This window comes from Nerophis ophidion, linkage group LG11, assembly GCF_033978795.1.
Source record: "Nerophis ophidion isolate RoL-2023_Sa linkage group LG11, RoL_Noph_v1.0, whole genome shotgun sequence".
Taxonomy (NCBI): domain Eukaryota; kingdom Metazoa; phylum Chordata; class Actinopteri; order Syngnathiformes; family Syngnathidae; genus Nerophis; species Nerophis ophidion.
Genome location: NC_084621.1, coordinates 19,324,361 through 19,352,015, shown reverse-complemented (window position 1 = coordinate 19,352,015; position 27,655 = coordinate 19,324,361). Strand labels below are relative to the sequence as shown.

The following is a 27,655-nucleotide window of genomic DNA, read 5'->3' as shown; positions in this document are numbered from 1 at the left end:
GCATTTTTGCAGACAATCCCTAAAAACAGCAGAGTATTCCTGCCATATAAAGGTTAATTGACAAGTGTCTTCACAGATGATCATTAAAAACAGCAAATTGTTTTTTTGACAAGCGCTTTGCAGTGCATCCTGAAAAACACCAGATTGTTCCTGTAAAATAAGAGGGTATTTGACAAGCGTTTTTGCAGACAATCCTTAAAAACAGAATTTCTGTCATATAGATGAATTCTAACAACTGTTTTTGCAGACAATCCCTAAAAACCGTAGTGTTCCTGTCATATGAAGAGTCTTTGACAAGTGTTTTTTGCAAAGATCCCTAGAAACAGCAGATTGTTCCTGTAACATAAAATATATTTAACAAGCAATTTTGCAGATAATCCCTAAAAACAGAAAAGTATTCCCGTCATATAAAGGAATGTTAACTTTTTTTTTTGCATATAATCATTAAAAACAGCAGAGTATTTCTGTCATATTAAGGAATTTTAAAAACAGTCTTGCCAGACGATCCTTAAAAAAAGCAGTGTTCCTGTCACAAAGAAACTTGGACAAGTGTTTTTTTTTCCGCAACAATCCCTAAAAACAGTAGATTGTTCCTGTCATATCGAAGATATTTAACAAGCATTTTTGCAGGTAATCCCTAAAAACAGCAGAGTATTTCTGTTGTATAAAGGAATTTTAACAACTTTTTTTGTAGATGATCCTGAAAACAGCAGTCTAATTGTCACATTAAGAGTCTTGGACCAGCTTTTTTGCAGCAATCCCTAAAAACAGCACATTGTTCCTGTAACAAACTATATATAACAAACATTATTGCATAAAATCCTTAAAAACAGCAGAGTATTCCTGTTATATAAAGGACTTTTAAAAACTACTTTTGCAGACGATCCCTAAAAACAGCATATTATTTATGTCACATAAAGAAATTTTAATCAATTTTCGCAGATGATCATTAAAAACAGCAGAGTATTTCTGTCATATAAATGAATTTTAACAACTGTTTTTGCAGATGATCCTTAAAAACAGCAGTGTTCCTGTCACATAAAGAATCTTGGACAAGTGTTTTTTGCAACAATCCCTAAAAACAGCAGATTGTTCCTGTAACAAAGAAGATATTTGAAAAGCATTTTTTGCAGATAATCCCTAAAAACAGCAGAGTATTCCTGTCATTTAAGAATTTTTGCCAAGTTTTTTTTGCAGACGATCCTTAAAAACAGCAGATTATTTCTGTCATAAAAAGGTATTTTACCAACGGTATTTGCACACAATCCCTAAAAACAGCAGAGTATTCATGTCATATAAAGGAATTTAACAACTGTTCTTGCAGATGATCCTGAAAAACAGCAGTGTTTTTGTCACATTAAGAATTTTGGACAACGATCCCTAAAAATAGCAGATTGTTTCTGTAACATAGAAGATATTTAACAAGCACTTTTGCAGTCAATCTTTAAAAACAGTAGAGTTTTCCTGTTGTATAAAGGATTTTTGACAAGTGTTTTTGCAGATGACCCTAAAAAACAACAGTATTTTTATGTCATGTAAAGGAATTTTAACAACTGTTCTTGCAGACGATCCTTAAAAACAGCAGTGTTAAGAGTTAGCTTTGACTTTGCATAGTAGAGTTTTAACTTGCACTTACAGATGTCGCGACCAACTGTAGTTACTGACAGTGGTTTTCTGAAGTGTTCCTGAGCCCATGTGGTGATATCCTTTACACACTGACGTGGCTTTTTGATGCAGTAGCGCCTGAGGGATCCAAGGTGCGTAATATCATGGCTTACGTGCTGATTTCTCCACATTCGCTCAACCTTTTGATGATATTACGGAGCGTAGATGGTGAAATCCCTAAAATCCTTGCTATAATGTATAATTGGATAATTTACTCAGGCATTTGTTGACAAAGTGTTGACCCTCGCCCCGTCCTTGTTTGTGAATGAGTGAGCATTTCATGGAAGCTGCCTTTATAGCCAATGATGGCACGCACCTGTTCCCAAATAGCCATGTTCACCTGTGGCATGTTCCAAATAAGTATTTGATGAGCATTCCTCAACTCTCTCAGTCTTTTTTGCCACTTGTGCCAGCTTTTTTGAAACAATTCCTAATGAGCAAATATTTGCAGAAAATAAATAAAGTATTCGAGTTGGAACATTAAATATCTTGTCTTTCAATTGAATATAAGTTGAAAAAGATCATTGTGTTCTTTTATTTACCATTTACGTGACAACTTCACTGCTTTTGCATACATAAGTATACAAAAACATGTGTAAATATTTATATATATATATTTATATGACACTGTTGTTTTAATATTTATTTTACTAGACTGATTTAGATTGTGATATTTGTCAAAAGGACATTTATTGGCGTATAATTTATCAGCCAAAGGGAGCTTTTGTAATAAATGACAACAACGATGTTGCATTCAATCAAACGGCCATCCCAGAATGCAACAGGTGAAGCGTCCAAAGATGCCAATGTACCGACGTTTATCCACTCACGTATAGTTGACATGGTCAGACATTTTGGTTGCAGGCTCAAACAATGGGCGGGTGAACAAGTGTGCTGCAAAGCAAGCATGGAAGCCCTCAAGTAAACTTTTTGAAATGTCTTAGCTGGATGCTAATTTACATTAGTTATGCCTTAGACGTGCTAGTGATAAGCATTAGCAATTTTTCATGGCAATTTCAACACTTTATAATTGTTAATTGGTTCCGTCGGCGCCCTTCAGTAAAGCTGACACTCCTTTAATGTAATTTAGTAATGGCCACCCAAGGCTGAGCCAACCAGAGGCTGCGCTACCAAACTGCGCTCTGATCGGTCGGCTTCAACTCGAAGTCGCGGGGAAAAAAATCGAGGATGGTGAAAGTTGGAAGCGTGACGTGGCGGCGGGGGAACAAAAAGTGCGGTCTTAAAGTGACGTATTTCATCATTTTATTATGACTTTTAGCATGAGGAAGTCAAAAAGCTACGGTACAAAGTGGACAGTCTGCGTGGTTCCTTTAAAAGAGGGAAAACCAAAAAGGAGCAACTTTGATATTGGTATTTACACGGGCGCGCGCACGCACACACACGCACGCACGCACACACACACACACACATACACGCACACACACTCACCCAACAACGGTCACAGCAGCATTAAAGTCGCCTCAACGCTCGCTTTTTATCCGCTTTCTTCTTCACGGCCACGCTGCTGCTGGACGTGCTGCTGCTGACGCTCACGCTGGGCCCGCTGGCGCCGTTCCCGAGGGCGGCGGGCACCGCGGGCGCCCCGCCTCCCGCCCTCTTGGCGAGGTCCCCCGCGTGCTTCTTGGGCTGGGGGCTGTCATGGGGGTCCTGGGCGGCCCCCGGGAGGTCGCCGGGCCCCGCCATGGCGTGTATCTCTGTGAGCAGACGGGCGCGGGCCTCGTACTCCGCATAGTCCTCCAGGAGCAGGCGCCCCGCCTCCTCGTTGAGGGCCGACTCCGGGTTGGGATGGATGAGAAGACACTTGATAGTCTGCAGGGTGGACAATTGGATCTTAGCATCACACCAGCCCTTGAAATGTCAAAGGGCCTGCTTTGCAGCCTTTCATTGAAGCTACAAAGCTAGCATGAAACATTAGCATGCTAACATTAGCTTGTTAATTAGCAACAGTTAGCTTACGAAACCTTTTCAATTTAAAGTTAAAGGCTCACATCTCGCTTAAATGCTAATATGCTAATGTTAATGTGTTACATAAGGAACAGTTAGCGTGCAAAACCCATTTGTTTTAGAGTTAAATTATCAACACTAGCTAAAATTCTTGCATGAAACGTTAGCATGCTAACATTAGCTTGTTATATTACCAACAGTTAGCATACGAAACCCATTCAATGTAAAGTTAAAGGCTCAAACTTAGCTAAAATGCTAGTTTGCTAATGATCGTGTGTTATATAAGGAACAGTTAGCATACAAAACCCATTCATTTTAGAGATAGGTAGCATGAAACATTAGCATGCTAACATTAGCTTATTAATTTACAACAGTTAGCATACGAAACCCATTCAATGAAAAGTTAAAGGCTCAAACCTAGCTAAAATGCTAGTATGCTAATGTTAGTGTGTTATATAAGGAATAGTTATAATACAAACTCATTCATTTTAGCAGTAGCTAGCATGAAACATTAGCATGCTAACATTAGCTTGTTATATTAGAAACAGTAAGCAAGCAAAACCCGTTAAAGTTAAAGGATGAAACCTGGCTAAAATGCTAGTATGCTATTGTTATTGTGTTATATAAGGAACAGTTAGCATACAAAACCCATTCATTTTAGAGTTAGCTAGCATGAAACATTAGCATGCTAACATCAACTTTTTATATTAAAAACAGTAAGCAAGCGAAACCAGTTAGTTAAAGGATCAAACCTGGCTAAAATGCTGGTATGCTAATGTTAGTGTTAAATAAGAAACAGATAGCATACAAATTCCATTCAGTTTAGAGTTAAATGATTAAAACGGGCTAAAATGCTACCATGAAACGTTAGCATGCTAACATTAGATTGTTATATACAGAACAGTTAGCATACAAAACCCAATAAATTTAAGTTTAAATGATCAAAATTAGCTAACATGCTAGCATAAAACAATAGAATTCCAATGTTAACATAGGAAAAGTTTTTCAACTTTAAAGATGGCGCCAAGTATCAAAATTAATGATTGTTAGGTTAAAAAAAGGTTAAATTCAGCTCATGTATAAGCATAAAACCTTAGCCTGCCTACTTATAAGATGGCGCTAGGTATCACAATCTATAATTTTTAGGTTCAAATGAATACAATTAGGCAAAATACTTGCATAACATGTTAGCATGCTAATTTTAGCATAATAGCATAAAGAAAGTTGATACACTTCTAAGATGGCACCAAGCATCGAAAACCATGATTTATAGTTTTACAAATAAAATTAGCCTAAATGCTAGCATAAAACTTTAGCTTGCTAACATTTGCATGATGATATAGGAAGAGTTAACATACTTCTTAGAGGGCACGAAGTAACAAAATCAATTGTTTTAGTTTTAAATAATTAAAATTAGTTAAAATGTTAGCATAAAACGTTAGCGTACCTCTAAGATGGCGCCAAATATCAAAACCCACGGGTTTTACATTTGAACAAACAAAATAAGCTATAATGGTAACATTAAATGTTTGCATGCTAACATTAGCATGATGACACAGGAAAAGATAATGTTCTTCTAAGATAGAGGCGAGCATGAAAATCCAGGATTTTTATGTTTATACGAATAAAATTAATAAAAGTGCTAGCATTAAAAGTTAGCATGTTGACATAGAAGTTTGCATATTTTTGAGATGGCAACAAGTATCAAAATCTATGTTCTTAGATTGAAATTATTAAAATGAACAAAAAAGCTTGCATAAAATGTTTGCATGCTAACATAAGACGTTATCCATCCATTCATTTCCTACCGCTTATTCCCATTCTTTTCAAATATCAAAATCCATGATTTTTAGATGTTAGAATAAAAACGTTACCATGCTAACATATGCGTGATGATATAGGAAGAGTTAAATAAACTGATCACAAGTATTCACGATACATTTTTCAATGTATTCATAGCGGGTGCTGTCAATACCAAAACTGATCACATGTATTCAAGATGCATTTTTCAATGTATTCATGACGGGTGCTGTCGATACCAAAACTGATCACATGTATTCACGATGCATTTTTAAATGTATTCATGACGGGTGCTGTTGATACCAAAACTGATCACATGTATTCACGATGCATTTTTCAATGTATTCATAGCGGGTGCCGTTAATACCAAAACTGATCACATGTATTAACGATGCATTTTTCAATGTATTCATGACGGGTGCTGTTGATACCAAAACTGATCACATGTATTCACGATGCATTTTTCAATGTATTCATGATGGGTGCTGTTGATACCAAAACTGATCACGTGTATTCACGATGCATTTCGCAATGTATTCATTGTGGGTGCTGTTGATACCAAAACTGATCACATGTATTCACGATGCATTTTTCAATGTATTCATGGCGGGTGCTGTTGATACCAAACCTGATCACATGTATTTACCATTCTAGCACGTAACCGGATGGGAAGAAATACCAAAAGTGGTGAGGTAGTTCTAGAATATTCCTACACTTGTATAAAAACAATTATTTCAAACGTTTATAAGAAGATAGTTTGCATGCTGGCATCTAACAAGATGGCATGTCGGGAATGCACTGAACATTCAGATCATGGAAAAACATAATATTAAGGCTGCGTACCCAATCAATAGGCCCGCGTGTACCTAATCAACGGGCCCATTGAGGGTTTCTTCCTTTAATACGTCGCCATGGTAACAGGAAATGGTCCAAAAATAAAGCAGCACTGCAGGCCCAATCAAGACCTCTCTGACAACACAAAATATGTGGCGGTTCACGGGCCACTTGGTCCCGTATGAAACGCGTCAGAATACGATGAAAAGGAAGTAGTAATATTATTATGGGCCTGCTCTGCAAAGGGGACGCCCGGCCTTACCAGTAAGACGTGTCGGAGGCCAAGCTCCGCCTTCCAGTCCCTCTTCAGGACGTTGACGCAGATTTCTCCTTTGTGGCCGACGTTGGGGTGGAAAATCTTGGTGAGGAAGTAGCCCTTGGGCGGCACGGCGGGGAAGTCCTTGCCCAGGACCAGGCGCATTCGGAAAACGCCGCCGGCAAACGGAGTTCCCTCTGCCGGGCATAAACAATTCATCGCAAAAAAAAAACATGACCCCGAGAGAAATGGAACACATATCAAAGACAATGACTGTTAGCTTAAAATCAGGCATAAAACATTAGCAAGCCTACCTCCAAGATGGCACAATCTATGATTTTTAGGTTCAAATGAATACAATTAGGCCAAATACTAGCATAACATGTTAGCATGCTAATGTTAGCATGATAGCATAAATAAAGTTAATATGCTTCCAAGATGGCACCAAGCATCGAAAGCCATGATTTATAGTTTCACAAATAAAATTAGCCTAAATGCTAGCATGCTAACATGGGTGCTGTTGATACCAAAACTGATCAGATGCATTCACAATGCATTTTCCAATGTATTCATGGCGAGTGCTGTTGATACCAAAACTGATCACATGTATTCACAATGCATTTTCCAATGTATTCATGGCGGGTGCTGTTGATACCAGAACTGATCACATGTATTCACAATGCATATTCCAATGTATCCATGGCGGGTGCTGTTGACACTTGCCCTTCCCCAATTCTTCCCCAAAAGTGTCCCGATCGTTTGTGCTACAAACATTTTCATGTTTGCCGTCACGGTTTTTAAGTCATTCATGTTTTACGTTAATTTTTTAATGTAATAACCTGTAATTAACGTGTTACTAACCATGACTAGAGCCTAACTATGTACAAATCTCCCCAAACGTGGCCCATTCGTTTGTGCTACATTTGTGAAATGTTCATTTGTTCATTATGGATTTTAAGTGAACATGCTGTTTGTTTTTTGTTACGTTATTAACGTGTAATTAATGTGTTATTAACCATGACTAGACCCTAACTATGTCCAAATTTCCCCAAACATGGCCCATTTGTTTGTGCTGCAAAAATTTTCATTTGTGCCCTCACAGTTTTTATGTTAACTTTTTAGGGGTTTTTTTTATGTTATTAACATATAATTAAAGGGTTATTAACCATGACAAGAACCTAACTATGTCCAAATCTCCCCAAACATGTCCCATTCGTTTATGCTGCAAAAATTTTCATTTGTGCCATTTTGGATTTTAAGTTCAAGTTTCAGTTTTTTTTCTTAAATGTTAATAACGTGTAAGTAAAGTGTTATTAACCATGACAAGACCCTAACTATGTCCAAATCTCTCCAGACGTGTCCCATTTGTTTGTGCTACATTCGTGCTGGAATTTTTTTTATTTGTGCCGTTATGGATTTTAAGTGAACATTTTAGCTGTGTCTTTTTAAGTTAGTAATGTGTGATTAAAGTGTTATTAACCATGACAAGACCCTAACTATGTCCAAAACTCCCCAAACGTGGCCCATTTGTTTGTGCTACATTTGTGCTGCAAACACTTTCATTTGTGCTGTTATGGATTTCAAGGGAACATTTTAGGGTTTTTGTTTTAATGTCATTAATGTGTAATTAAAGTTTTATTAACCATGACTAGACCCTAACTATGTCCAAATCTCCCCAAACGTATACCACTCGTTTGCGCTACATTTGTGCTGGAAAAATTTTCATTTGTGCCATTATGGATTTTAAGTCAACATTTTAGTTGTTTTTTTAAATGTTATTAACATGTAATTAAAGGGTTATTAACCATGACTAGACCCCAACTATGTCCAAATCTCGCCAAACGTGCCACCATTCGTTTGTGCTACATTTGTGCAGAATTTTTTTTTCATTTGTGCTATTATGGATTTTAAGTCAACATTTTAGTTGTGTTTTTTAATGTTAACATGTAATTAAAGTGTTAATTACCATGACTAGACCCTAATTATGTCCAAATCTCCCCAAACATGTCCCATTTGTTTGTACTACATTTGTGCTGGGGGAAAAAAATCACTTGTTCCATTATGGATTTTAAGGTAACATTTTTTTATTGTGCTTTTTTTAAGCTAGTAATGTGTGATTAAAGGGTTATTAACCATGACTAGACCCTAACTATGTCCAAATCACCCCAAACGTGTCCCATTTGTTTGTGTTACATTCGTGCTGCAAACACTTTAATTTGTGCTGTTATGGATTTCAAGGGAACATTTGAGGGTTTTTGTTTTAATGTTATTAGTGTGTAATTAAAGTTTTATTAACCATGACCAGACCATAACTATGTCCAAATCTCCCCAAACGTATCCCGTTCGTTTGTGCTACATTTGTGCTAGACAAATTTTCATTTGTGCCATTATGGATTTTAAGTCAACATTATAGTGGTTTTTTAAATGTTATTAACATGTAATTAAAAGGTTATTAACCATGTCTAGACCCTAACTATGTCCAAATCTCGCCAAACGTGCAACCATTCCTTTGTGCTACATTTGTGCTGAAAATGTTTTCATTTGTGCTGTTATGGATTTTAAGTCAACATTTTAGTTGTGTTTTTTAATGTTAACATGTAATTAAAGTGTTAATTACCATAACTAGACCCTAATTATGTCCAAATCTCCCCAAACATGTCCCATTTGTTTGTACTACATTTGTGCTGGGGGAAAAAAATCACTTGTTCCATTATGGATTTTAAGGTAACATTTTTTTATTGTGCTTTTTTTAAGCTAGTAACGTGTGATTAAAGAGTTATTAACCATGACTAGACCCTAACTATGTCCAAATCTCCCCAAACGTGTCCCATTCGTTTGTGCTACATTTGTGCTGGAAAGTTGGATTTGTGCCGTTATGGATTTTAAGTTATAGTTTTTGTTTTTTTAATGTTATCAATGTGTAATTAAAGTGTTAAGCATGACTAGACCCTACCTATGTCCAAATCTCCCCAAACGTGTCCCATTCGTTTGTGCTGCAAACACTTTCCTTTCTGCCGTTATGAATTTCAAGTGAACATTTTAGGGGTTTTGTTTTAATGTTATTAACATGTAATTAATGTGTTATTAACCATGGCTAGACCCTAACTATGTCCGAATCTCCCCTAACGTGTCCCATTCGTTTGTGCTACATTTGTGCTGCAAATATTTTCATTTGTGCCGTTATGGATTTTAAGTGAGCATTTTACTTGTGTTTTTTTAATGTTAACGTGTAATTAAAGTGTTATTAACCATGACTAGACCCTAACTATGTCCGAATCTCCCCTAACGTGTCCCCTTTGTGCGATATTTGTGCTGGAAAAAAATTATAATTTGTGCCGTTATGGATTTTAAGTGAACATTTTAGTTGTGTTTTTTCATGTTACTAACGTGTAATTAGAGTGTTATTAACCGCATAATTAAAGTGTTATTAACCATGACAAGACCCTATCTATGTCCAAATCTCCCCAAATGCGTCCCATTTGTTTGTGCTACCATTCCACTGTACTAATACCAAGTACAGGACCGTATCTAATGGATACTACGATGATTACATCAATATTTTTTGGCATCACAAGATCTTCTTTTCATTTCATGTTTATAAAGTCAGTAAATACGTCCCCGGACACATGAGGACTTTGAATATGACCAATGTATGATCCTGTAACTAATTGATATCGGATCGATACCTAAATGTGTGGTATCATCCAAAACCAATGTCAAGTATCAAAGAAGAGAAGAATAAGTGATTATTACATTTTAACGGAAGTGTAGATAGAACATGTTGAAAGAGAAAATAAGCAGATATTAACAGTAAATGAACAAGTAGATTAATAAAGCATTTTTACAGTTTGTCCCTCAATGTGTACAAAATAAGTGTATAAATGACACAATATGTTACTGCATACGTCAGTAGACAAATTAGGAGTCTTTGTTTGTATACTTACTACTAAAAGACAAGTTGTCTAGTATGATAAACATTTTAAAGGACTAAATTACCATAATAAACATGTTTCATGTACAGTAACACTTCTTGTTCAAATAATGACAATAATGACATTTTATTGTGATCCCCTTTATTTACAAAAGTATTAAAATACATTTTGGTACCAGTACCAAAATATTGGTACCGAGACAACACTAATGTAAATAAACTGTTCCCCCCTAAGATGTTGTAGGTGCGCCTTATATACCGGTGTGCTCTATCGTCCAGAAAATACGATACAAAGTGTATATCATATTTAATATCTGGATAGTATAGCGTCCCTCAGAGCTATACGTCCCAAACCAAAACAGGAACCCTGGCTCAATGAAAGCACACGCACAGCTCGGCGTGAGTGGCGAAGGGCGGAGCGCAAGTGGAAAGGGGATCACTTGGAAGTCTCCTATCAAATTTTAAAAGAAAACTGTCGAAATTATCAAAGTGTGGTTAAAGCTGAGAAAACAAAATATTTGTCAGACTTAATTTTAAATAGCATCAGTAAGCCACATGTTCTTTTTAATACTATTAGTAATGTTCTTAAACCGAATCCAGCCACTTCACTGGAGATGACAAGTGAAACTTGTGAAAAATTTCTCTCCTTTTTTAATAAGGTTGCTTCTATTCGGGCAAATCTTTCTCGTTTTCCATTAAGTTTTAATGTGGCCACTCAGTGCTCGACTGTGTTCTGTCACTTTGAGCCTGTGTCCATGCCTGAACTTACAGGAATAGTCGGCAAGCTAAAACCCTCATGTTCCACAGACCCAGTCCCCCCTCGCTTTTTTAAAGAAATCTGGGACACTATTGATTCGTCTGTTAGGAACATTATCAACAGCAGCTTGATTTCTGGCTGTGTCCCCTCCTTTTGTAAAAAAACTGTTGTTGAGCCTTTGATTAAAAAACCAGGTCTTGATCCGACAAGTTTGTCGAATTATCGTCCCATTTCCAAATTACCTTTTGTGTCAAAGATTTTGGAGAAATGTGTTCTGGCACAACTGCAGCCTTTTTTAGATGAAAATAGCACTTTAGATCCATTTCAGTCTGGATACAAAGCTTTGCACAGTACTGAATCTGCACTTTTAAAGGTTTTTAATGACTTGCTTTTAATGTCTGATTCTGGCAGCTCTGCCATTTTAGTGCTTTTAGATCTTACAGCTGCCTTTGACACAGTCGACCACGCAATTCTTTTAGACCGCCTGAGAGACTGTGTGGGTGTCAGGGGGACTGCGTTAGAGTGGTTCAGATCTTACCTGTCTGAGAGGTCCTTCTCTGTCAGGCTGGGGGACGCCACCTCCTCTTCTGCCCCGCTTTACTGTGGTGTCCCCCAAGGATCTATTTTAGGCCCCATCCTGTTCGCTCTTTATCTCCTCCCTCTTGGAGATATTTTTAAGAAACATGGAGTGTTTTATCACTTTTATGCAGATGACTGCCAAATTTATATGCCGATTTCAAAAAGCCACGGCCCCCTGACACCCCTTCTTAACTGTCTATGTGACGTCAAGGCTTGGTTAGCCCAGAATTTTTTAATAATGAATGAGGGAAAAACGGAAATTTTAGTTTTTGGTCCGGCCCTTACTGACTTGGGACCATTGCAAAATTATGTGCGTCCCAAAGTCACCAGCCTTGGCATCGCTATAGACAGCGATTTTAAACTAGACAAACAAGTCAATGGCGTTTTAAAATCGTGTTTTTATCACCTTCGTCTTTTAGTAAAGGTTAAACCGTTTTTATCTTTTAACCTTTTTGAACAAGTCGTGCATGCTTTTATTTCAAGTGGCCTGGACTACTGCAATGCACTTTATGCTGGCATTAGCCAAAAAGCTCTCTCCCGGTTGCAGTTAGTCAAGAACGCGGCAGCACGACTTTTAACAGGGGCCAGGAAACACCAGCATATAACCCCAATTCTTCAGAGTTTGCACTAGCTCCCTGTTCATTTTAGAATTGATTTTAAAACATTGCTGTTTGTTTTTAAATCTTTACATGGACTGGCACCTCAATATATCTCGGACCTCATCCAAATTTACATCCCTGCGCGCGCTCTGAGGTCCGAAAGCCAGCTCCAGCTCGTGGTGCCCAAGACCAGACTTAAGACCAGGGGAGACAGGGCCTTCTCTGTGGTCGGCTCTAAGCTCTGGAACACTCTGCCGCTCCATGTTCAAACTGCTTCCACAGTGGAGTGTTTTAAGTCTCGTCTTAAGACCCACTTTTATTCTTTGGCTTTTAACACTACGTGAGTTGTGTGGTCCTCTGTTGTCCTCTGTGTTTTTTATACACTTTTATTTTTATTTTACTGTTTTAATTGATTTTACCCTTTAAAATAGTTTTTAATCATATTTGTTTTTATATTGTTTTTATTGGTTTTACTTTTATTCATTTTTTGTTTTATTTAGTCATTGGTGGATCATAATATTGTTTTTAACATGGCTGTGCAGCACTTTGGAAACGTTATTGTTGTTTAAACGTGCTATATAAATAAAGTGGATTGATTGATTGAATGGAGGGTTACGTTGATTTACTAGTGCGTGAAAAAAAATGAAAGAAACTCTTAAGAGTAAATATCTTCATATTTGTGTTGGTAAATAGGTCTAATACAGGGGTAACCGACGCGGTGCCCGCGGGGACCAGGTCGCCCGTAAGCACCAGATGAGTCGCCCGCTGGCCTGTTCTACATATAGTTCAAATAACAGCACTTACCAGTAAGCTGCCTCTATTTTTTAAATGTTATTTATTTACTAGCAAGCTGGTCTCGCTTTGCTCGACATTTTTTATTCCAAGAGAGACAAAACTCAAATAGAATTGGAAAATCCAAGAAAATATTTTAAAGACTTGGTCTTCACTTGTTTAAATAAATTCATTTACTTTTTTATTTTGCTTCTAATAACTTTCAGAAAGACAATTTTAGAGAAAAAATACAACCTGATTTGAGGATTTTTAAACACATACACCTTTTTCCATTTAAATTCCTTATTCCTCTTTCCTGACAATTTAAATCAATGTTCAAGTAAATTTATTTTTTTAATGTAAAGAATAAAATACATTTTAATTTAATTCTTCACTTTAGCTTCCGTTTTTCTGACGAAGAATATTTGTGAAATATTTCTTCAAACTTATGATTAAAATTCAAAAAAATTATTCTGGAAAATCTGTAGAATCAAATTTAAATCTTATTTCAAAGTCTTTTGAATTTCTTTTACATTTTTTGTTCTGGAAAGTCTAGAAGAAATAATCATTTGTCTTTGTTAGAAATATAGCTTGGTCCAAGGGGTGTAGCGGTACGTGTATTTGTATTGAACCGTTTCGGTACGGGGATTTCGGTTCGGTTCGCAGGTGAACCGAACGACACGGACATATTAAGTAGCGCACCGCACGTTGTGTAAACAATGCACACCGAGGCACCATGAATTAATTTACGTGGACCCCGACTTAAACAAGTTGAAAAACTTATTCGGGTGTTACCATTTAGTGGTCAATTGGACGGAAAATGTACTGTACTGTGCAATCTACTAATAAAAGTTTCAATCAATCAAAAAAACAACAACACACGGCATGCTAGCAACGACTGGGCTATGATAGACTGACCACACCTCCTCTTTTCACGGGATATGTCCTCTTTGCGGAGCTGTCCAGGTGGAGTTTCTTAAATGCCTCGAATGTCCGGCATTTTAAGTTATAGTAGTATGTATTTTCAATGTACGTTCAGGGTTAAGAAGGGGTTAAAAAAAAAAAAAGTGGTGCACACAGCGTTAACATTCGTGAGGGAGGGGCAGAGACAGAGAGAGCGAGAGAGTTATGATAAACGCGCATGCGTCGCCAGGCTCTGCTTTTTATCCTTGGATTAATCAGATTAAATTTTTTATTATCTATAGCAGGGGTTTCAAAAGTGTGCCCCGGAGGCCATTTGCGACACACAGCTAATGTTTTAAAGGCCCACGGCACATTCTAAAAAAACTATTAAAATAAACAAAAACATAAACAAAAGTGAAATAAAAAATCTTAAAGGCTAAATGTAATTTAGAAAAACTTGCAACGTTTACTAATAAAACAAAGCTTTTTTTTTTTTTTCAAACTGTCATTGTTTAAAACCCAATATTGAATCAAAATTAATGTTATTATGAATTATTGACCTATCCAAGTTTCCGATTACTTCACATCAAATATTCCACTAAGAAAATTATTTTTGGTGGAAGATTTAGCAAATTTGTTAAATAAGTAATCAAAAAATGTATATTTTGTTTTTTTCTTACTGTACCGAAAATGAACCGAACCGGGACCTCTGAACCGAGGTACGTGCCGAACCGAAATTTTTGCGTACCGTCACACCCCTACTTGGTCCACTTTGATATATATTCTAACAAAGTGCAGATTGGATTTTAACCTATTTAAAACATGTCATCAAAATTCTAAAATTAATCTTAATCAGTAAAATTTACTAATGATGTTCCATAAATGATTTTTTATTTTTTTATTTTTTCAGAAAGATTCGAATTAGCTAGTTTTTCACTTCTTTTTTTCGGTTGAATTTTAAGGAGTCGAAACTGAAGAAAAACTATGATTCAATTTTTTTTTCTTTTCGTGTTTTCTACTCTTTTAAACCGTTAAATTAAGTGTTGTTTTCATCATTTATTCCCTACAAAAAAACCTTCCGTAAAAGGAATAAAAATGTGCAACGGAATGACGGACAGAAATACCCATTTTTAATATATATCTATAAATTTATTTATTAAAGGTAAATTGAGCAAATTGGCTATTTCTGGCAATTTATTTAAGTGTGTATCAAACTGGTAGCCCTTCGCATTAATCACTACCCAACCTTTTTGGTTTCAAAAAGGTTGGTGACCGCTGGTCTAAAAGATGAGACAATGTACTATGCAAATTGTTGTCAGTGCTTATATGCATACATAAAAGCACGCGTGGCTCTTCTCAACGAGCAGCGGGTGACGCTGTGGACCCCTCCTCCACTGGGCAGGTGAGACTCTTTTTTTTTTAATTAAAAAAAGCAAAACATGGAAGACCAGAACTTGATGGCCTGGCTTACCTGGCCCTTCGATGGCTGTGTGCAGTTCTGTTATGTCCTCATCGCTGGGATAGATCTTTATGCCCTCTGGTGGGTCTGCCACTAAAGCTGAAACCTCTTTGTAGACCAAGCGTAGCACGTGGGGGGGTAGATTCTCCACATTGGAGTTCTGGTGGGGCAGAGAAGGTTTCGTGGGGTCCATTAAGGGTCAATTTGAAAAGCTTGTATCAGAATCAAGTCAGCAAATTGAGAAGTGAATTATATTTATATAGTGCTTTTTTTTTTTTTTTACATAGTGAAAGCCAATATCTAAGTTCCATTTATAGCAGTGTGGGTGGCACTGGGAGCAGGTGCCCTGCCCAAGGACACAACGGCAGGATGGTGGAGGCGGGGACCGAACCTGGAACCCTGAAGTTGCTGGCACGGCCACTCTACCAACTGAGCCATACCACCCCAGAGAATACAGTGGCAATATGCAAAAAGTCATAATATTAGAAGGATATTATAAATACAAATAAAAGTGCACTGGACGGAATAATAAAAGGATGATCAACAAAAACAAACATTGTGAAATAATGACTTACTATTACTGTTAGGCAACACTTGAAATGTAACGTAAACAAAGAAAATCATGACATTTGTATTGTGTTTGATGTATTTCAGCAGTCACTCACATGTAATAATTTTTAGTCAGGAAAATTGTCGACTTTGTTTTGTCTGATGAGCTGTTTGAAAACAATTAAGGTATGTAAATAAACATTTACAGAGTATTTATGTGTAACGTACTCATTTCACAACGTGTATGTATAGAAAAACTGCCCCGCCCCCTCTCTAAAATGTTAGTGGGTGCGGCTTATATACCGGTGCGCTCTATCGTCCAGAAAATACGATGTGTATATCATATTTAATATCTGACATGGAGGGGTATGTTGATTCGTATAAAATATTACACGGTCTAGCTCCATCCTATCTTCAAAGAACTCCAGCTTATTAGTAATTCCCAGAGCTCCAAAACAGTCTGCGGGCTATAGAGCGTTTTCTATTGGGGCTCCAGTACTATGGAATGCCCTCCCGGTAACAGGTAGCGATGCTACCTCTGTAGAAGCATTTAAGTCCCATTTTAAAACTAATTTCTAGCCTTTAAATGCACCCCCTTTTTACACCAGTTGTTTTCTTTTCTCCTCTGCCCCCCTTTCCCTAGTGGAGGGGTAGGGACAGGTACAGTGGTCATGGATGAAGTGTCCAGAGTCGGGACCCGGGGTGGACCGCTCACTTGTGCATCGGTTGGGGACATCTCTGCGCTGCTGACCTGTCTCCGCACTGGATGGTCTCCTGCTGGTCCCACTATGGACTGGAGTCTCACTATTATGTTCGATCCACTATGGACTGGACTTTCACAATATTATGTTAGACCCACTCGACGCCCATTGCATCCGGTCTCCCCTAGAGGGGGTGGGGTCACCCACATCTGTGGTCCTCTCCAAGGTTTCTCATAGTCATTCACATTGACATCCCACTCGGTTGTGAGTTTTTCCTTGCCCTGAGGTGGGCTCTGAACCGAGGATGTTTTTGTGTCTTGTGCAGCCCTTTGAGACACTTGTGAATTAGGGCTATATAAATAAACATTGATTGATTGATACGATTCTGTTCATAACTTCTATGGACAGAATTTCTAGGCGCAGTCAAGGCGTTGAGAGGTTCCGGTTTGGTGGCCACGGGATCAGGTCTCTGCTTTTTGCAGATGATGTGGTCCTGATGGCTTCATCTGACCGGGATCTTCAGCTCTCACTGGATCGGTTCGCAGCTGAGTGTGAAGCGACCGGAATGAGAATCAGCACCTCCAAGTCTGAGTCCATGGTTCTCTCCCGGAGAAGGGTGGAGTGCCACCTCCGAGTTGGGGAGGAGACCCCGCCCAAAGTGGAGGAGTTCAAGTACCAAGGAGTCTTGTTCACGAGTGAGGGAAGAGTGGATCGTGAGATCGACAGGCAGATTGGTGCGGCGTCTTCAGTAATGCGGACGTTGTATCAATCCAATGTGGTGAAGAAGGAGCTGAGCAGGAAGGCAAAGCTCTCAATTTACTGGTTGATATACGTTCCCCTCCTCACCTATGGCCATGAGCTGCGGGTCATGACCGAAAGGACAAGATCACGGGTACAAGCAGCCGAGTTTCCTCCGCTGGGTGGCGGGGCTCTCCCTCAGCGATAGGGGGAGAAGCTCGGTCATCCGGGGGGAGCTCAAAGTAAAGCCGCTGCTCCTCTACATCGAGAGGAGCCATATGAGGTGGTTCGTGCATCTGGTCAGGATGCCACCCGAACGTCTCCCTGGGGAGGTCTTTAGGGCACGTCCAACCGATAGGAGGCCACGGGGAAGACCCAGGACACGTTGGGAAGACTATGTCTCCCGGCTGGCTTGGGAATGCCTCGGGATCCCACGGGCAGAGCTGGACGAAGTGGCTGGGGAGAGGGAAGTCTAGGCTCCCCTGCTTAGGCTGCTGCCCCCGCGACCCGACCTCGGATAAGCGGAAGAAGATGGATGAATGGACGGTTGATACAAATGTGTGCAAAAGATAAAGTAAATACCTTCATATTTCTGTCGTTAAATAGGTCTAAAAGATGAGACAATGTGCTATGCAAATGCAAAAAAAAGTGCACTGGTAAAAATAATAAAAGGACGCTCAATAAAAACAAATATGGTGAATTAATTACTTATTATTACTGTTGGGCAACACTTAAAATAGGGCTGCGAATCTTTGGGTGTCCCACGATTCGATTCAATATCGATTCTTGGGGTCGCGATTCGATTATATATCGATTTTTTCGATTCAACGCGATTCTCGATTCAAAAACGATATTTTTCTGATTCAAAACGATTCTGTATTCATTCAATACATAGGATTTCAGCAGGATCTACCCCAGTCAGCTGAGAGGCCAGCAGAGTAGTAGTTTTTTTTTTAAAAAAGCTTTTAGAATTGTACAGGACAATGTTTTATCAACTAATTGCAATAATGTAAATTTGTTTTAACTATTAGACAAACGAAAAATACGACTTATTTTATCTTTGTGAAAACATTGGACACTGTGTTGTCAAGCTTATGAGATGCGATGCAAGTGCAAGCAACTGTGACACTATTGTTCTTTTTATTTAAATTTTTATACATTTCTAATGCAGTGGTTCTTAACCTGGGTTCGATCGAACCCTAGTGGTTCGGTGGAGGTCAAGACAGACCCGACTCATCGTGTAAATATAAACTTCTCCCTATCACTATATTATGGATACCCTCGAACAATGTTCCCTCTAATTTTCCATTTGATTCGCAGGTATGTAATTTGTTGTGAGTTCATGCACTGTGATGGTTTTGTTCTTTGAACAAGATGATGTTCATGCACGGTGCATTTTGTGGACCAGTAAATAAAACATAACTTTTTCTTGAATTCGAGAAAAAAAAAAAAAAAAAAACATTCACTAAAGACGGGTTCGGTAAAAGCGCATATTAAACTGGTGGGGTTCGGTACCGCCAACAAGGTTAAGAACCACTGGTCTAATGATTATTTTTAATCACTGCTATGCTGAAATTATAACTAATATTGATACTGTTGTTGATAATCATTTTGAGTCGTATTTTTTTCTCCTTTCAATTGCTATGTTTATTGCAGTTCTGTGTGTTGCTGGCTCAGGTTTGGTTTTGGAATTGGATTGCATTGTTATGGTGTTGCTGTGTTTTGTTGGATCGAAGAAAAAATAAAATAAAAAAATCGATTTTTTCAAAAATTTGAATCGATTACCCACCTCCAAAGACATGCACCTGGGGATAGGTTGATTGGCAACACTAAATTAGCCCTAGTGTGTGAATGTTGTGTGTCTATCTGTGTTGGCCCTTCGACTTGTCCAGGGTGTACGCCGCCTTCCGCCCGATTGTAGCTGAGATAGGAACCAGCTCCCCCAGCGACCCCAAAGGGGAATAAGCGGTAGAATATGGATGGATGGATGAGAATCGATTCTGAATCGCACAACGTGAAAATCGCGATTCCTATTCGAATCGATTTTTTCCCACACCCCTAACTTAAAATATTGGGAAATGTGACGTAAACTAAGAATATCATGACATTTGTATTGTCCATCCAACCATCCATTTTCTACTGCTTGTCCCAGGAAAATTGTTGACTTAAGTCTTTATCAATGCATTTGGAATATGCGTAAAAGATAGATGAATGAATGGATGGATGGACAGATAGATAGATAGATAGATAGATAGATAGATAGATAGATAGATAGATAGATAGATAGATAGATAGATAGATAGATGTGAATGGGTAAATGTGGAAGTAGTGTCAAAGCGCTTTGAGTACCTTGAAGGTAGAAAAGCGCTATACAAGTACAACCCATTTATCATTTATCATTTATAGACGGATAGATGGATAGATAGATAGATAGATAGATAGATAGATAGATAGATAGATAGATAGATAGATAGATAGATAGTATTTTAATGATTCCTTCAGGAAAATTAAAATTCCAGCAGCAGTGCACAGAGTTGAGATCAATTAAAAAAAAAGTAAATAGTAAATAATGTGGGTTTAAAAGGAAACAAAATAGAGAAATATAAAAAAAAGAATAAAAACAATGGGAATAACAATATAAAAGTAAAATAAGAATATAACAAGACAAAGTAGGCAGTAGTGACCATGTTATGAAAACGTATTGCACAGTTATTGTTTTGCATCCCCTGTCATCCTAGTACCCCCCGTCCCCCATCCCAGAGAGGAGTTGTACAGTCTAATTGTGTGTGGGACAAAGGAGTTCTTGAGCCTATTAGTCCTGCACTTGGGATCACTAAAAGTGATCGCTCGGGAGACCTGGTACTCACGCAAATGGCTACGAGGTCAGAAAGTCGTTTTAAACAAATTAATGACACTCAGGTAATAGAAAAAAAAAATATATCAAGAATAAAAAGAGTAACTAAGTCAGAAAAGAAGAATAATGTCCAACTGGGGGTTTAAAGCCTACTGAAACCCACTACTACCGACCACGCAGTCTGATAGTTTATATATTAATGATGAAATATTAACATTGCAACACATGCCAATACGGCCTTTTTAGTTTACTAAATTGCACTTTTAAATTTCCCGCGAAATTTCGTGTTGAAAATGTCGCGGAATGATGACGCGTGCGTTTGACGTCTCGGGTTGTAGCGGACATTATTTTCCAGCCCGATCCAAGCTATAAGTAGTCTGCTTTAATCGCATGATTACACAGTATTCTGGACATCTGTGTTGCTGAATCTTTTGCAATTTTTTCAATTAATAATGGAAACGTCAAAGAAGAAAGCTGTAGGTGGGAAGCGGTTTATTGCAGCTGCCTTTAGCAACACAAACACAGCCGGTGTTTCCTGGTTTAAAATTCCTGAAGGTGAAGCTTTACTATGGAACAGAGCGGTCAAGCGAAAATAGTTCCCGCCAAATGTCAAACGGCAGGTTTCGGTGGGAAAATTGTGCTAATAAGTCGGCTCTTACCGTAGACATGAGCGGAGCTTGCGGACTCTCTTATCTCCTCCCACACCCGTGGCCACACCCCTCCGACTTTCAGGTACCATATAATCTCACTAAAACAGTAGTAACACAATAAGCAGATAAGGGATTTTCCAGAATTATCGTAGTAAATGTGTCGGGTGGCATGGCGTAGTGGGTAGAGCAGCCGTGCCAGAAACCTGAGGGTTGCACGTTCGCTTCCCACCTTTTGACATCCAAACCGCTGCCGTTGTGTCCTTGGGCAGGACACTTCACCTTTGCCCCTGGTGCCGCTCACACTGGTGAATGAATGATAGGTGGTGGTCGGAGGGGCCGTAGGCGCAAACTGGCAGCCACCCTTCCGTCAGTCTACCTACAGAAGTAGCTTACCACCACCAGGTGTGAATGAATGAGTTCCCACTTCTCTGTGAGCGCTTTGAGTATCTAACAATAGAAAAGTGCGATATAAATCTAATCCATTATTATTATTATTAATAACATCTGAATCGCTCTCACTGCGGTCGCCTTTTTTTTGATAACTTTTTTTTCTCTAGTCCTTCACTCTCACTATCCTCATCCACGAATCTTTCATCCTCGCTCAAATTAATGGGGAAATTGTCGCTTTCTCGGTCCGAATTGCCCTAGCTGCTGGTGGCCATGATTGTTAACAATGTTCAGATGTGAGGAGCTCCACAACCCATGACGTCACGCGCACATTGTCTGCTACTTCCGGTACAGGCAAGGCTTTTTTATTAGCGGCCAAAAGTTGCAAACTTTATCATCGATGTTCTCTACTAAACCCTTTCAGCAGAAATATGGCAATATCGCGAAATTATCAAGTATGACACATAGAATGGACCTGCTATCCCCGTTTGAATAAGAAAATCTCATTTCAAAAGGCCTTTACTTACTTACTATTACATTTGGGCAATGTTGTAAGCACAATACCAATTGGCACAATTATGAAAATGCGTAACCGCATTTTGCTAATTTATAGTAAAAACAAAGGCAAAAATTCAAGAATAACACTCACGTAAAATGTCGACAACTTACCGGACTTGAAGTACAACGAAGGCAAAAATTCAAGAATAAAACTCACGTAAAATGTCGACAACTTACCGGACTTGTACATAAAGTATACATTTTACTTTCGTGTGGGAAGACGTCAGAATATTCCCTGCCTTAGCTCCAATTTGCAAGCAACTTCGATTGTGCGTTATTTGTCAAAAAGATTGTAATTTCCAAAATTTGCAGCACACAGTATTCAAATATATAGCTGGAAGCAATTTGCAAAAAGATTGCGCATTATACACATTTGCTCACATTGGCATTGTGACTACAACAGCAACACTTAAAATATTGGGGAATGTGACGCAAACTAAGACAATCATGACATTTGTATTGTCCATCCAACCATCCATTTCCTACCGCTTGTCCCAGGAAAATTGTCGACTTAATTCTTTATCAATGCATTTGGAATATGCGTAAAAGTGATCGCTCAGGAGACTTGGTACTCACACCAATGACTGCAATGTCAGAAAGTCGTTTTAAACAAAATAATAACACTCAGTTAATAGAAGAAAAAAAACTTAGCAGGAATAAAACAAGTAACTAAGTAAGAAAAGTAGAATAATGTCTGACTGGGGGTTTAAATTCACCGTCGCGGTAGCCACGCTCAAACGAGGACAAAGACGGATTTACGCTTTTTCTTCTTATCGAAATGATTAGAAAGTAAATAAAAACCTAAAAGTGACGCCATGAATGTTGCTTATTTGACTTAAATGGAGCAAAAAGGCGCGATGTTTGGCGACGGAAAGGAGCTAATAGCATCTCTAGCTAGCAAACATCTTACCATCTTCAGAATGACTTCTTCTCAGGCAGCGGGGGGGTTAAAATACACGACGAGGTGTGCAGTTAAAATAAAAAAAATACTTATATAAAATACAAATATTTATAAATATATTTTACGGAAACTTCTTCAGTTTTTTTTTCCTTCGCTGTTCCTTGTCACAGGAACACAAATATGTTGCTGGCTTAACCGACCATTGCTGTCCGGGCGGCCCTGACCAATCAGCGTGCCGCCTTGTTTGAATCGCACCAATCACGACAGCGATGCGTGTGTGCGTCATCAACCCGCGCCCAACCAGCGTTGACCGTCGCTTCTTGGCTATTGGTCAGTTTAAAAAAAATAAAACTGCAGAAAAATAATTACAAAACTGAGAACAAATTAGGGATTAAAAGTAAGGTAACTGGGATGAATAATTCAAAAAAAATACACAGAGGAAAATATATTTAATATGAAAAATACAAATATACAAAAAAAACAGCAACGTTAATTAACTAAACATAAACTCGAACATTACATCAACATTTTAATTAATATTTTATTTCATTTGACTCGATGTCTAAATCTATCCCAAAAAAAAATTCGGTTCCTTCAAACTATTCAGCACTAGAGAGCGCTGCAGGACTGACGAAAACGCGTCTTATTTAAATGTATGTAAACGCACATTGGCGTTCGTGTAATATTATTAAACTAATATCTGATTGCTTTATTTTTTTTAGGAAATATAGTCATTTAATTTTAAATGAGCCGATTTATATCTCCCCCGTGAATACTTAAATGGGCGTGGCCTCACAACAACAACAACAACAACAACAACAACAGAGTACTTCCTATTTAATGAACTCAACATAAACTCGAACATTACTTTAAAATTTTAATTAATATTTTTATTTCATTTGACTAGATGTCTAAATGTATCAGAAAAAAACTTGGTTCCTTTAAACTATTAAGCACTAGAGAGCGCTGCAGGACTGACGAAAACGCGTCTAATCTAAATGTATGTATACGCACATTGGCGTTCGTGTAATATTATTAAACTCATTTCTAATTGCTTTATTTTTTTTAGGAAATATAGTCATTTCATTTTAAATGAGCCGATATATCCCCCCCCCCCCCCCCTCCGAATGCTTAAATGGCCGTGGCCTCACAACAACAACAGAGTACTTCCTATTTGATGAACTCAACATAAACTCGAACATTACATTAAAATTTTAATTAATATTTTTATTTCATTTGACTCGATGTCTAAATGTATCAGAAAAAACTCGGTTCCTTCAAACTATTAAGCACTAGAGAGCGCTGCAGGACCGACGAAAACGCGTCTTTAAATGTATGTAAACGCACATTGCCGTTAGTGTAATATTATTAAACTAACATCAGATTGCTTTAATTATTTGAACAAATTTAGTCTGCTTTATTTGTTTTAAGAAATGTAGTCGTTACATTTTAAATAAGCCGATTTTTTTTTTTTTTTGAGTGAATGCTTAAAATGGGTGTGGCCTCACAACAACAATAACAAAAACAGAGTACCGTATTTCCTTGAATTGCCGCCAGGGCGCTAATTATTTCAAAACCTCTTCTCACTCCTGCGCTTACCAAAGGCATGCAGTAAAAGTAAGCATGCGGAAATTATTTTGAAACCTCTTTTCACTCCGGCACTTACCAAAGGTATGCAGTAAAAATTTGAGTGTGATGCAAGCTTGGACTTTAAATCCTACTGAATAGCTCTTAATCTTCTTCCCTTTATGCGATTTTAAATTACCGGTATTGAAATCAGCCTCCTCCATTTTGAAAATGCTGACAGGGGAAGTGTCACTCTTGACGTCACGAGTTTGACCAGGCGGTAATACTAAGCATGCGCTAATTATTTTGGGAAGCGGGTTTGACCTGGCAGTAATTCAAGGCAGGCGCATACTATATACCCTGCAGCAATTCAAGGAAATACGGTACTTCCTATTTAATGAACTAAACATAAACTCGAACATTACATCAACATTTTTATTAATATTTTTATTTCATTTGACGCGATGTCTAAATGTATGTAAACGCACATTGGCGTTCGTGTAATATTATTAACATCAGAATGCTTTAATTGTTTTAACAAATATAGTCGTTACATTTTGAATAAGCCGATATATATTTTTTTCAGCTTAAATGGGCGTGGCCTCACAACAACAACAACAGAGTACTTCCTGTTATATAGTCGTTACATTTTGAATAAGCCGATATATATTATTTTCAGCCTTTTGATGAGGTGGCGACTTGTCCAGGGTGTACCCCGCCTTCCGCCCGATTGTAGCTGAGATAGGCACCAGCGCCCCCCGCGACCCCAAAGGGAACAAGCGGTAGGAAATGGATAGAAGGATATTATTTTTAGTGAATGCAGAAATGGGCGTGGCCTCACAACAACAACAGAGTATTTCCTGTTTCTGGACAACACGTTAATGAAGTAAATAAACATCAACTCGAACATTACATCAAAATTTTGAGTAAAATGTTATTTAATTTGACTCGCTATCTAAATGTATAAAAAAAAAAAAAGACTAAAGTTTGTTCAAACTATTAAGCAGGGGTGTCCAAAGTGCGGCCCGGAGGCCATTTGCGGCCCGCAGGTAATTTTTTAACGGCCCTAAGCACATTCTAAAAATACGATTAAAAAAATAAAAAACAGAAAAAGTGGTTTAAAAGAGTAAACAGGTGAAAATCGACAAGAAAATGTTGCATTGTTTACTCTAATAACACAAAGCTGCCATGCAGGCTGTTATTTTCTTTAGATAAAAATAATTAATCAAAATCAATGTCACATTAAATATTCCACTTTGAGATATTTTTGGAGGAAAATGTTGTATATTTTGTGTTTGCCTTATGAAAAACAAAGTTGTTGTTTTTTTCTAAGGAAGGCCCTAATAAAAACAAACAAAAAACATAAACAACAATAAAAGTTATAATTGACAGATGGATCTGAAGTTGATATTAAAACGATTGTGTTTAAAGTAAACAGCAAAAAAAAAGTGTTTTTATTTTTAATGAGCAGGACCCTTTTGGATCCCCAAATATTTTAGTGCAATTTTTTTGTGTGTGTGTGTCATTGCTAATAAAATATTAACAAATTGAAATCAATGGTGTTATGTGTTGACATTTTTAAGGCCCCAATTATTCTATAATCGCTAATACTCCACTTTTAAATTCTATTGGGGGAAACTATTGCATATTTTATGTTTTTTCCCCATAATAAAACAGCGTTTTCTTTGACATAAAGGGCATACAACTTAAATCTTTAAAAACTTTATATTGACAGATAGACCTAATGTTGATATAGAAATTTAAATCTTGAATAACAATAATATAAAATAATGACACATTTTAAATATTTATTTTGACCAAAATCCTTTGGGTTCCCTGGGATCAAGCCTGAGTGGAGGCCTAAATGTATATTTTTACACATGGTTTTTGAAATAAAAACATATCAAAATGGGCCCCCGCTTGCTTTGATTTTTCAGTGCGTGGCCCTCAGTGGAAAAAGTTTGGACACCCCTGTATTAAGCCTAAGGAGCGCTCCAGGACCGACGAAAACACAACTTATCTAAATGTATGTTAACGCACATCGGCGTTCGTGTAATATTACTAAATTAATATCTGATTGATTTGTTTTAAAAAAATATACAAATTGCATTTTAAATGAGACAATATTTTTTGGGGAGTGAACGCTTGTATGGGCGTGGCCTCACAACAACAACAAGAGTACTTCCTGTTTCTGGATGCTGCGGCCAAGCGCCACAACACGTTAATGAAGTGAATAAATATCAACTCGAACATTACATCAACATTTTGAGTAACATGTTATTTAATTTGACTAAATGTATCATAAAAAAACTAAAGTTTGTTCAAAGTATTAAGCACTATAGCAGGGGTCACCAACGAGGTGCCCGCGGGCACCAGGTCGCCCGTAAGGACCAGATGAGTCGCCCGCTGGCCTGTTCTAAAAATAGCTCAAAAAGCAGCACTTACCAGTGAGCTGCCTCTATTTTTTAAATTGTATTTTATTTACTAGCAAGCTGGTCTCGCTTTGCTCGACATTTTTAATTCTAAGAGAGACAAAACTCCAATAGAATTTGAAAATCCAAGAAAATATTTAAAAGACTCTGTCTTCACTTGTTTGAATAAATTCATTTATTTTTTTTACTTAGCTTCTTATAACTTTCAGAAAGACAATTTTAGAGAAAAAATACAACCTTAAAAATGATTTTAGGATTTGTAAACACATCTACCTTTTTACCTTTTAAATTCCTTCCTCTTCTTTTCGGACAATTTAAATCAATGTTCAAGTAAATGTAATTTTTTTATTGTAAAGAATGATGAAAAATTTTAATTTAGTTCTTCATTTTAGCTTCTGTTTTTTCAACGAAGAATATTTGTGAAATATTTCTTCAAACTTATTATGATTAAAATTCCCCAAAAATATTCTCGCAAATCTGGAAAATCTGTATAACCAAATTTGAATCTTATTTCAAAGTCTTCTGAATTTCTTTTAAAATTTTGGTTCTGGAAAATATAGAAGAAATAATGATTTGTCTTTGTTAGAAAAATAGCTCGGTCCAATTTGTTATGTATTCTAACAAAGTGCAGATTGGATTTTAACCTATTTAAAACATGTCACCAAAATTCCAAAAATGAATCTTAATCAGGAAAAATTACTAATTATGTTCCATAAATTTTTTTTTTTTTTTTTTTCAAAAAGATTCGAATTAGCTATTTTTTCTCTTCTTTTTTTCGGCTGAATTTTAAAGAGTCGAAA

At 37.5% G+C, this 27,655-nt stretch overlaps 1 protein-coding gene across 1 annotated transcript; it reads right to left on the bottom strand.

The window, feature by feature from the left end:
- Nucleotides 1-2,905: 2,905 nt before the first annotated feature.
- Nucleotides 2,906-23,088, bottom strand: ube2s (ubiquitin-conjugating enzyme E2S). Its single transcript, XM_061915289.1, has 4 exons — nucleotides 22,867-23,088; nucleotides 15,532-15,679; nucleotides 6,527-6,717; nucleotides 2,906-3,495 (listed from the first exon to the last, which is right to left on the bottom strand). Exons 1-4 carry the CDS (start codon nucleotides 22,867-22,869, stop codon nucleotides 3,136-3,138), a joined length of 702 nt encoding a protein of 233 aa, XP_061771273.1. The 5' UTR covers nucleotides 22,870-23,088; the 3' UTR covers nucleotides 2,906-3,135.
- Between the last annotated feature and the right edge of the window lie 4,567 nt (nucleotides 23,089-27,655).